The sequence below is a fragment of the Aquarana catesbeiana genome, linkage group LG06 (assembly GCF_042186555.1).
Source record: "Aquarana catesbeiana isolate 2022-GZ linkage group LG06, ASM4218655v1, whole genome shotgun sequence".
NCBI lineage: Eukaryota > Metazoa > Chordata > Amphibia > Anura > Ranidae > Aquarana > Aquarana catesbeiana.
In genome coordinates this window covers 153,284,575-153,297,233 of record NC_133329.1, presented here as the reverse complement: position 1 = coordinate 153,297,233, position 12,659 = coordinate 153,284,575, and the positions used below count along the sequence as shown (strand labels likewise).

The window sequence follows — 12,659 nt, the reverse complement described above, 5'->3', positions numbered from 1 at the left end:
TTATCATAGGGGATATTTACATTCCCTGAGATAACAATAAAAATGATTTAAGAAAAAAAAAAAAAATGAAAGGAACAGTTTAAAAATAAGATAAAAGCAAAAAAATAATAAAGGAAAAAAAAATAAAAATAAAGCACCCCTGTCACCCCCTGCTCTCGCGCAAAGGCGAACGCAAGTGTCGGTCTGGCGTCAAATGTAAACAGCAATTGCACCATGCATGTGAGGTATCACCACGAAGGTCAGATCGTGGGCAGTAATTTTAGCAGTAGACCTCCTCTGTAAATCTAAAGTGGTAACCTGTAAAGGCTTTTAAAAATGTTTTTAGTTTGTCGCCACTGCACGTTTGTGCGCAATTTTAAAGCATGTCATGTTTGGTATCCATGTACTCGGCCTAAGATCATCTTTTTTATTTCATCAAACATTTGGGCAATATAGTGTGTTTTAGTGCATTAAAATTTTAAAAAGTGTGTTTTTTCCCAAAAAAATGCGTTTGAAAAATCGCTTCGCAAATACTGTGTGAAAAAAAAAAATGAAACACCCACCATTTTAATCTGTAGGGCATTTGCTTTAAAAAAATATATATATATATATATATATATATATATATATATATATATATATATATATATATATATATATATATATATATATATATATATATATATATATATATATATATATAATGTTTGGGGGTTTGAAGTAATTTTCTTGCAAAAAAAAATAATTTTTTCATGTAAACAAAAAGTGTCAGAAAGGGCTTTGTCTTCAAGTGGTTAGAAGAGTGGGTGATGTGTGACATAAGCTGCTAAATGTTGTGCATAAAATGCCAGGACAGTTCAAAACCCCCCAAATGACCCCATTTTGGAAAGTAGACACCCCAAGCTATTTGCTGAGGCATGTCGAGTCCATGGAATATTTTATATTGTGACACAAGTTGCGGGAAAAAGACAAAATTTTTATTTTTTTGCATAAAGTTGTCACTAAATGATATATTGCTCAAACATGCCATGGGAATATTTGAAATTACACCCCAAAATACATTCTGTTGCTTCTCCTGAGTACAGAGAGTGTGAGGCTTTTTGGGAGCCTAGCTGCGTACGGGACCCCAAAAACCAAGCACCGCCTTCAGGCTTTCTAATGGCGTACATTTTTTATTTCACTCTTCACTGCCTATCACAGTTTCGGGGGCCATGGAATGATTAGGTGGCACAAACCCCCCCCAAATCAATCAAAAATGTACGCCCTTAGAAATCCTGAAGGCGGTGATTGGTTTTCGGGGCCCCGTATGCAGCTAGGCTCCCAAAAAGTCCCACACATGTGGTATCCCCGTACTCAGGAGAAGCAGTAGAATGTATTTTGGGGTGTAATTCCACATATGCCCATGGCATGTTTGAGCAATATATCATTTAGTGACAACTTTGTGCAAAAAAAAAAAAAATTGTCACTTTCCCGCAACTTGTGTCAAAATATAAAATATTCCATGGACTCAACATGCCTCTCACCAAATAGCTTGGGGTGTCTACTTTGCAAAATGGGGTCATTTGGGGGAGTTTTGTGCCATCTGGGCATTTTATGGCCTTCAAAACTGTGAGAGGTAGTGAGGAGTGAAATCAAAACTTTACGCCCTTAGAAATCCTGAAGGCGGTGCTTGGTTTTCGGGGCCTCGTATGCGGCTAGGCTCCCAGAAAGTCCCACACATGTGGTATCCCTGTACTCAGGAGAATCGGCAGAATGTATTTTGGGGTGCAATTCCACATAGCCCATGGCCTATGTGAGCAATATATCATTTAGTGACAACTTTTTGTAAATTTTTTTTTTTGTCATTATTCAATCACTTGGGACAAAAAAAATTATTATTCAATGAGGTCAACATGCCTCTCAGCAATTTCCTTGGGGTGTCTACTTTCCAAAATGGGGTCATTTGGGGGGGTTTGTACTGCCCTGCCATTTTAGCACCTCAAGAAATTACATAGGCAGTCATAAAAGCTGTGTAAATTCCAGAAAATGTACCCTAGTTTGTAGACGCTATAACTTTTGCGCAAACCAATAAATATACGCTTATTGACATTTTTTTACCAAAGACATGTGGCCGAATACATTTTGGCCTTAATGTATGACTAAAATTGAGTTTATTGAATTTTATACCAAAAAATAGAAAATATTTTTTTTTTTTTTTTTTTACAAAATTTTCGGTCTTTTTCCGTTTATAGCGCAAAAAATAAAAACCGCAGAGGTGATCAAATACCATCAAAAGAAAGCTCTATTTGTGGGAAGAAAAGGACGCAAACTTCGTTTGGGTATAGCATTGCATGACCGCGCAATTAGCAATTAAAGCAACGCAGTGCCAAATTGTAAAAAGTGCTCTGGTCAGGAAGGGGGTAAATCCTTCCGGGGCTGAAGTGGTTAAATAAATTTTTTTTTTTTTTTTTTTTTTTAATTTCCCGAGTTCAGCTTTTATTTTCAAAGCAGCATTCTAAATGCTAACCACAAGATAACTGGCTGCAATAAGGGCAACACAGACAGTGTGGAACTTTAAAAAAGATGCCTAGCTGTTGTACTCCACCTCTGGAACGTTCCTATCAAATGACTGGAGTTAGATAACTACTACATTTTTTAAGACAAAAGGCTCTCCCTTGGGAGCTGCTGTGTATTACTCACTTATTTTGGGGTGGGGATAGTGTTATCACTTTTTCCAAAGGTGGGGGGTGTGGCCAACTGCCGGGATGTTAGGACGCACAGCGCCGGAGCTCCATTCTTCTCGCACTGATCCTAGCCTGATCCTGCTGACTCACTGCTCACTCAGGGACTTTTTCCAAAGGTGGACGTGGGTGGTGTTACTATAGTCTCCATCATAACTCTGTGATACAGTATATGATATACTTACATAGTCCGCAAGTGCTTTCATGCCACTAGGAAACCTTTCTGGATCCGGTTGGAGCTGCCCATTGGAATCTCTGCTCTTGAGTGCCCAACAGTCATCGATGCTGATATAAACATAACCAAGTTCCCTCCAGCCACTGTCAGCCATTTTGTCAGCTATACCTTTGATCAAATTTTCACTAAAAAAACAAGAATAAGTTAACAAAAATAAAAATCAAAAAAGGTAAATTTGTAGATTTTAGGGAAATGCATTTGTTGGCTGTAGTGTTAGAAGGGTTATTATGTGGGTGGAAGTAATTTTGATCAATTGAAATCTACTGTATATGTCATGTGATCATGCAATTTGACTATACGTGGGTTTTCATATAAACGTTTTCCTGCAGCACCCGATAGATCATGGCTCCTCCTCCAACTGGAAACACCTCATCATTCCAAACTTTAACAGGAGGCCTCCACGCAGCTTCCTTCAGTGGTTTGTAGAGAACCTCCAGCCCTGGGCTGCAACACATAAGCGACAGTTATATCATCGTATTACAGCGCCAAAAAACGGCAGGTTATTGCCGTCCTGAAAGACTATTGGAAAACAAGTTACTGGTAAGTCGAACTTAAATTTTCACAAAACATCTTTCAGGACAGCACCTGAGAGGATAATCGATACTTACCCCATTCAGAGTGGGACAACAGCCTGCAAGACTTTCCTTCCGAAAGCCTGGTCCCCAGCCGTCAGGAGGTCTAACCTATAATGACGGGCAAAGGTCGTCAGACTCGTCCATGTAGCTGCTTCACAGATCTGTTTGGGGGTGGCACCAGCTCTTTCTACCCAACTCACCAAAGCTCTTGTAGAATGAGCCCGAATGGCAACTGGACTCTCATGGTCTGAAAGGGAATAGGCCTCTGATCGCCATTCTCAACCATCTGGCAATGGTTCCTCTGGTTGCTTGTCTTCTTTTCTTACTACCAGCATATGAAACAAATAATGCGTCTGTATGCCTAAAGTGCTTAGTGGCTTCCAGGTAACTTAAGACTGCTCTCTTCAGCACCATCCACAGCCTGCACACGAGGGGAGGGGCCGGATGCGGATGTCAGGCTGACCTCATCGATCGCTCTGGGATGCCGGGTCTCTCCTTCCTCCTCGTGGTCAGCGGCGGGGCAGGGACGCTGACAACGGCTCCCGCATCTCTGATGCGGGCGGCCGCCTCCTAGCCCTTTACCTCCGGGATACGCCGCGGGACTTAGGTCCCAGTACGATCGCGGCCGAGGCCCCCCCTCTCACCCCATCTCCTCCCCGTTCCGGCCACCCCCCCCCCGCCGCGTCTTCGTTATATCCCCTCTCCTCGGAGCCCAGGCTGAGCAGTAACCGAGGAGGTGGGAGTGGAAACAACAGTTAAGGGGAGCCTTTAGGCAGCGCCGGGTAATACCGGCATAAGTTTACGGAGTGAAGAAGCACTGGGAGAGGGATCCGAAGGTGCGGACACAGACGGAGCTGCTGACAGCTCCCAAGGGACACAGAAGCAGCTGGAGAAAGTGGAGACAGGCAACCCTCAGATAAGTGACAAGTTACCTTGAATAGACGGAAGGGAGAGGGTAAGTGCCTTACACATAGCAACTCGGTGGGAGTATTAACATGCAATCTGAAATGTCACTGGAGAGATAATGGTAAAACTCAGACAGTTTATGCATGGACAATGATGTGTATAACATATCCAGACCGCTCCCAAAAAGGATACTTTAAAGTGCACAAAACTGTCGATAGAGGTTTGAATCTTCTTTCCCAAGGTTGTCTGTAAGGCATTATACTAAAGTATCATCCAATTAAAGTAAAACCTCTGACGGTCCGCCCAAAGTTAATACAAGGAGGCAGGCGGCAGAAGCAGAATCCCTAGGTTTAAACTCAGCGACTTTAGCAACTTTAGAAGAAGCCCCAATGGAGAGCCAAAAGGGAAGGAGTTATGCCAACGAAGAATGAAATAGCGGAGATGTTTGCCAGGCTAGAAACTTTTATTAAAGCTGAAACAGAAGCTATACGGGGGGATATGGGTCACATTCTGAGAAGAGTGGAAGAGGCTGAGATGGTAGCCGAAAGCCAGAGGACGGAGATGGGAAACCTGAGATCTCAGATAGAGGAGATGCAACGTGAACAAAGAGATTTAAGATATAAATTAGAAGATCAGGAAAACCGAAGCAGAAGAAAAAAAATCTGAGAATCAGAGGTCTCCCAGAGCCACAAGGGGAGGGTGAAAATCTTCAGGAAAAGATAGATCAAATTTTTGGAGGTCTTCTCAAACCTGACGACAAGTCAATTAAACTGGATAGAGTGCATAGACTTAGGAAACCAGCTGAGATTAGCAGGGAAACTCCTCGCGATGTGATTGTGAGGTTCCATAACTATCAAGACAAAGAAAAAAATCGGGGAGAGTCTGAGAAACAATCAATCAGTGAAATACGGTGAATCCAACCTACAAATTTACCCAGACTTGGCGAATGAGACACGGGCAAGAAAAAAGAGTCCTCAGACCTCTTCTGGAACAACTCAAAGCGCGAGAGGTGCACTATTCCTGGGGTTTCCCAGCATGTCTGATTGAGAGAAAAGATGGGCGCTCAGCGATATTAAGGTTCCCAGAGGAGACCCAAAACTTCTGCCGCAAGCTGGACATTCCACCTGTAGAAATCCTGGGATGGTGGGAGAGAGAGTGAGAGGACAGAACATTGCTGAAGATGTACAAAATTGGAAACCAGTGTATAAAAGGAGAGGAGTATAGATGAGAAATAATAGGTTGCTAAACCTTGACCAGCAGGTCAGAAATCTGTGCGGCTGGAGGCGGGGGGGGAATGGGTGGCAATGGGCCTAGAGCCCGGAGTCTTGGGGGGGGTGGGGTGTGCTCCGGGGGGGGGGGGGGAGGGTGATGGGGGAATGGAGGGGAGGGGGAGGTCTGATAGCTCCTGGGGCGGGATGGGCGATGCAAGGTTCCCGCACTGAGCTCAACCCTCGAGGGGCCAACCGTAGGGCCGGGTGGAGTAGGTGAGGCCACGGTTAATAGGGCCATGGGGAGGTCTGATACCTCCAAGAGCAGGGGGGGAGGGAGAGCGGGGGGGGAGTAGGGGAGGGGGGGTAAGGGAGGGGCGAGACCAGTACAAACCTCATTGTCTCCTGTTGTGGTTGCGGTTGGGTCTTGAAAAGAAGAATAAATGGTTGGAATTAACTTGGTAACATATAATGTGAGGGGGCTCAAATCGCCCATAAAGTGTGCGAACGTGATGGGCGAGCTGAGATCCAATAAAGCTGAGGTGGTCTTCCTCCAGGAGACACATCTATACCTGGGGAGAAATCAGAGGATTTTGTCAAGGGACTACCCGTTTTGGATTTTTAGCGACTCCCCGATAAGGGGAGCAAAAGGGGTGGCGATTGGTTTTGCTAGGGAAACTCGTTTCCAGATAGAGGAGAGAATGACTGACCCTGAGGGCCGATTTTTGTTTCTGAGGGGAAAACTAAACGGTGAGGAATATACATTAGCTAACATCTACTGCCCTAATAACAATCCAAGCAAATATCTAATTGGAGTTCTATCAAAGTTAGAGGGTTTCAGGAGAGGGAGGATTATTGTGGCAGGAGACCTGAATCTATGCCTAGAGCCGGGCAGAGATAATGCGTCGCGCGCTCGGGGGACCGGAGGGGTATGGTTGAATAAACTTAAAAAAAAATTGCACCAGTTTCAACTAGTCGATCTTTGGAGGATGCAACATCAAAAAATAATGGATTACACTTACTACTCCCCCGTGCACGCGACGTATTCAAGACTTGACTATTTTTTTGTAGATCATAGGTTTTTAGAAGAGGTAGAAAATACAAATATAGGATCTATAACATTCTCGGACCACGCCCCGGTGACATTACGAATAAAACAAAACAATCAAACACCCCCGTTTTATAATTGGAGACTAAACGAAGATCTCCTTCATGATAAGGAAATTGACAAATTAATAAATGAAGAACTGGAATTTTATTTTAGAACCAATTCCTCTGAAGAAATATCAGAAGCAATAGTCTGGGAGGCCCACAAGGCTTATATCAGGGGGATAATAATAAAGGCGGGAGCGGAGAAAGAAAGAAGGCAGAACAAAGTCTTGTGTACACTTCAGGAGGAAGTTAAAAAATTAGAAAGGCAGCATAAGGAAACGGGGGAAAGAGGGATTTTGGGAAAACTATATGGTGCTAGAGAGGCCTTGAGACAGCAGATAGAGGCAGAAAATCGTAAAAAATATAACTTAGTCAAAAAAGAAAGATATATTTCTGGCAATAAACCGGGTCGACTCCTGGCTAGGGCACTAAGCAAAAAGAAAAGCAATAATTACATCGACAAGATAAAGACAAAATCAGGAGAATTTAAATATAAGGATAAGGACATAGCAAAAACCTTTCAGGAATTCTATGGGGAACTCTACTCAATAAATACAAAGGATAAGGACAAAGTGAGAGAGCAAAAACGAGAAAAAATTAAAAACTATCTAAAAGATACTGGGATGATTAAGATATCAAAAGAGGAGAGTCTTGTGTTAGAAGTCCCCATTACAGAGGCCGAGGTAAGGAAAGCTATTAAGGAGATCCAGACAGGAAAGAGCCCGGGTCCAGACGGATTGACGGTATTATACTATAAGAAATACCAAGAGCGTTTAGTGCCAAAATTATGTACTTACATGAATGAGATAGGAGAGAGAGGGGAAATGAGTAGAGACGCATTGGCAGCTACTATAGCGATTATTCACAAGGAGGGAAAGGACAACACACTGTGCTCTAGTTTTAGGCCCTTTTCCCTCTTAAATAATGACACAAAAATCTTCGCAAAAGTTATAGCGGGTAGAGTAAAGCAAACAATTAAAAATATCATCCACCCTGATCAAGTGGGGTTCATACCAGGTAGACAAGGAAGGGACAATAGTATTAAAACGCTCTTGATAACCCAGGAAATTAAAGAGAGTGGGGTCCCAGGACTACTGCTATCAATAGATGCTGAAAAAGCATTTGATAGAGTAGACTGGGACTTCATGATAGAAACTCTCAAAGAAGTGGGCTATGGGGAGAGGATTTGCAGTTGGATAAGGGCGCTCTATACAAAACCATCAGCGAGAGTTAAAATAAACGGGACTTTGTCCGAGCCTTTTAATATGTATAACGGAACAAGACAGGGGTGTCCAATCTCCCCAATGCTCTTCCTGATAGTACTGGAACCCCTCCTTATTAGGATAAGACAGAATCCAGACATTGGAGGAGTCAATATAGGGGGAATTGAGTACAAGCTCGCCGCCTTCGCGGATGATATTCTCCTCTACATAACAAATCCAAGAATTTCCCTTCCGAATGTCCTGGCTACTCTAGAAGAATACGGGAAACTGTCTAATTTTAAAGTAAACACTACCAAGTCAGAAGTACTAGATATCAACCCAAATAAAACAAGAGATTTCGCTTACCAAAAACATTTTCCCTTTAGGTGGGAGAAGGAAGCTCTAAACTATCTAGGAATTAAAATTACAACGTCTGTAGAAGAACTATACCAGGCGAATTTCATTCCGCTCATAAAGGAGGTTAAATTAGAACTAAATAGAATACAGCAGGGGCAACTGTCGTGGTCGGGAAGAATTAATATATTCAAAATGGTTTTATTACCAAAAATAACATACAAATTGCAAATGCTCCCAGTTACTCTTCCACCCGGTTACCTCAAAAGGCTGCATTCAATGATATTAAAGTTTATATGGAAAGGGAAAACACCACGGATAAAATATAATCAATTAATAAACACTAAAAGTAAAGGGGGATGGGGAGCACCTGACATCAGCAAATATTATGAAGCTATCGCACTGGGGAGGGTAGTAGATTGGGTTAAAAATAAAGGTAAACACTGGGTAGAAATTGAAAACAATGTTAGTAAGTTAAAACTTCACAAAATATGGTGCCCACCAAAATTAAGAAAACAAGATATAAAAATGCACGAAATCACTAGTCACGCACTTAGAATATGGGATTGGATCCATAAAAGGGAACATTGGGAATACAATTCACCGCTAATGTCATTGAAGGAAGTAGAATATTTTCCACCGGGGAAGGTAGAGTGGTTCGGGAAATGGCTCCTAGACGAGAATTTGCAATTAAAGGACGTAACAGACAGGGGGAAAATATGTTCAATCCAGGAGCTTAGGAAAAGAGGAGACAAGATAAATATCAATCCATGGCGCTACGGTCAATTAAAACATTTTGTAGAATCTTTGCCGCAACCAATTAGAACAACGAAAAATCTACTCCCACTAGAAAAAATATGCATAGAATCAGACGAAAAAAGTGGTTTTTCTAGAATATATAAAATACTGGTAGAGCTGAAGAGGGTAGACACCTTGGCTTTTATAAGTAAAGGGGAGAAGGAGTTAGGTTTAACACTGGCAGAGACAGAAGTGGATCTGAAATTAAAGCGTCTTTCGACCACGTCAGTTAATTATAAACTGCTAGAGTTAAACTACAAGTGTTTAACAAGAATGTACATGACCCCGGATAAGATGCATAAAATCGATAAGGACAAATCTCGGCTATGTTGGAGGGGATGTGGTGAAATCGGACGATGGCCCATGTGTGGTGGTCGTGTCCTGAGATAGGGATCTTCTGGGACGAGATCAGAAAATATATTAAAGAGATTACAAACTATAATGTGCCAAGGGATCCCAGGGTTCTTCTGTTTCATTTGAGCGAGATGCCCACCAGGGCCTACCTCAGAACACTCCTGCCCCACCTCATAGATGCAGCTAAGAGCCTGATCCCTAAAAACTGGAATAGAAAAGAAAGGCCAACCATGAGGGATTGGATTAATAAAATAAATGAGATACAGGACTTGGAGTACCTAAGGTTCAGTGAAGGGATGAAAATGGGAGGCATATAGGATAAAGTGGGGAGAGTGGGAGAAATTTAAAAAATCCATAAGAGCAGCTGAGATATGGTCAACTTGAGCAGCGAAGGGGGCAGAGCCTGTGTTAGGGGGAGCAAGGGGAAATCCACAAAAAAAAAAAAAAAAAAAAAAACAGGAGACGGGCGGGAGTACGGTCTCGGGAAGGGTGGGGAAAGGGGGGTGGGGGCGGAGGGTAGGGAGTAAGTAATTAATGGTTTATTTTGGAAATAGTGGGGGGGTTGTTACTCCAGTATCTTTGTGTTAAGAAATATCCCAATTAATGAAATAGATTAAAAGCCATAATGATGTGACGAAAAAAAAAGGGAAGTATTTTTTGAATTTTAATTTGAAAAAGCTACTCCCATGGATTACCTTCTCGCTGATGTGGCAAAAAAAAAAAAAAAAAAAAGACGGCTCTCTTAACATCCAAAGTATGAAATTCTTCTTCCTTCTTTCCCGATGGATTAGTGCAAAAAACTTAGGCAGTATCATCTGAGCATGATTTTGGACCGAAGCGAGCTTCGGTAAAAAAATTAGGATCTGTCTTCAGAACAATTTGGTCTGAAAAGATAGAAAATAATTGCTCCCTGATTGACAAGGCTTGAAGCTCACTAATTCTTCAAGCAGTCTTTATAGCAACTAAAAACAACAATTTTCAATGTAATCAGTCTCAGGGAGGCTAAATTAATAGGTTCAAATGTTTCCCTGGTCAGGGCCTATAGAACAACTGATAAGTACCACTTTGGACAGCTTCTGATCACTACCGGTCTGGACCAGGTGAGGGCCTTGAAGAATCTGATCACTAGGAGTTCTGATAAGATAGATTTTTCCAAAAATACCCCCAGCGCGGCAACCTGAACTTTGAGGGTACTGACTGCTAAGCCCTTATCCTCTCCTTCTTGCAGGAATTCCAGAATAGAAGAAATATCTTTTAAGGATCTGCCGGACGCAGTGCACCTGGAGTTGAAAACTTTCCAGACTTTGGAATAAAATTTCTCTGGTAACACTCTTTCTGCTAGATAGGAGGGTAGCAAACAACCTATCTGAAAATCCATTTTTCCTCAAAAGCTGCTCTTCAGAAGCCAAGCTGTGAGTTTTAGCTTTGCTACCTCCTGATGAAGTAGGGGGCCTTGCATCAGGTCTTGTCTCAACGGAAGGTGCCACTACGGTTTGAGTTGCATCTGTAGAAGGGATGAAAACCAAGCGTTCTTGGGCCAAAAGGGAGTGATGAGGATTACTGTCGTAACCTCTTTCCAGATTTTCCTTATGACCTGAGGGTGAAAGCGGGGGTCCACCTAAACCACCAAAAACAAAAAAAAAAAAAAAAATATTAAAAGCCAGCAGCTACAAATACTGCAGCTGCTGACTTTTAATACATGGCCACTTACCTGTCCCAGGGTCCAGCGATGTCGGCAGGCAACGCCGAGAACCCGCTCAGTTCTCGGCAGCTGCCGCCGCCATCCTAGGTGAGGGAATCAGGAAGTGAAGCGTTGCGGCTTCACTACCCGGTTCCCTACTGCGCATGCACGAGTCGCGCTGCGCATCGTAACTGGTCCCCGCTATCTCCTGGGAGTTGTGTGTTTCCCAGGAGACAGCGCGGACTAACAGGAAGAGGCATAGACTCCCATGGGAGTCTATGCCGGAAGTGGGTGCAAATACCTGTCTTAGACAGGTATCTGAACCCCCCCCCCTGAAAGGTGCCAAATGTGACACCGGAGGGGGGGAGGGTTCCGAAAAGCGGAAGTTCCATTTTTGTGTGGAACTCCGCTTTAAGCTTAAAAGGGGAGGGGGCATAACAGAGGGGAAACTTCCAATTGTGCGCAAGAGCATCTACACCCAGGGATGACTCGGTTCTGTTCAGGGAGAAGAGAAACCTGTGTATTTTCCTGAGTCGCAAAGAGATCCACTCTTGCCCCCCCCCCCCCCCCCCCACTTCTTCATGATCATATGGAAGATTTCTGGGTTCAGTCACCATTCTGCTTCATATACCTGGTTTCTGCTGAGGAAGTCTGCTACCCTGTTTAGAGTCCCTTGTACCGCGGACAAGGATAAAATATGGAGCTCTGCCCATCTTAGAATGCTTCCTGCTAGGCACTGAAGAACTCTGCTTCTGGTACCCCCCCCCCCCCCATCTGTTTATGTAGGCCACCGCCATGGCATTGTCCAACAGGACCTGTATATGAAGTCCCTGAATTTCTCCAGCAAACATTAGTAAGGCCATTTCTATTGCCTTTAGTTCCCTCCAATTTGAGGACCTTACTGCTTCTCTTGTGGACCATGAGCCCATCGACCGCTCATGTGAGCCCCCCCATCCCCAGGAGCTGACATCCGTCGTTAATCTTACTTGGATCAGGAAGGACCATAACAGACCTGCTGAATACCTTGTCTGGTTCTTCCACCACCAAAGACTCCTTTTCACCGTGGTGGGGACCTTCACTAGCGAGTCTAGCAAATCTTGCTAGTGATCCCAGACCTTTAACAAGAAACTTTGCAGGGGTCTGAAGTGAAGTCTTGCCCACTTAATTGCAGGTATGGAAGAGGTCAGAGTTCCCAATGCTTCCTGACAGATAGGAGCTGACTGGACTGCAACAATGACACTACTTGCACCAGCTTTTTCTGCTTTTCTTCTGGAATAAAGATCTTTTGCTCCACTGAGTTGATACGAAACCCCAAGAATAACACCTCCTGCGAGGGAATCAAATTCGACTTTAAGGTTTAAGATCCATCCTATGGATTCTAGTTGAGCCCGAGCTCTGACCCAGTTCTTCTGAAGCATTTCTCTGGTTTGAGTGAAAAACAGCAGGTCGTCCAGATAAGGAATCACTGCGATTCCTTCTAGACCCAAAAGGTGCC

General features: G+C 43.3%; 1 protein-coding gene across 1 annotated transcript in view; it reads right to left on the bottom strand.

Annotated features, from left to right (window-relative positions):
• NAGA (alpha-N-acetylgalactosaminidase) overlaps positions 1-12,659 on the bottom strand; it is a 61,422-nt gene that overhangs the window by 23,790 nt on the left and 24,973 nt on the right. Inside the window, exon 3 of the mRNA XM_073591076.1 lies at positions 2,885-3,059. Within this exon, the coding sequence (XP_073447177.1) occupies positions 2,885-3,059 (175 nt within the window). The remainder of the gene's footprint in view (positions 1-2,884; positions 3,060-12,659) is intronic.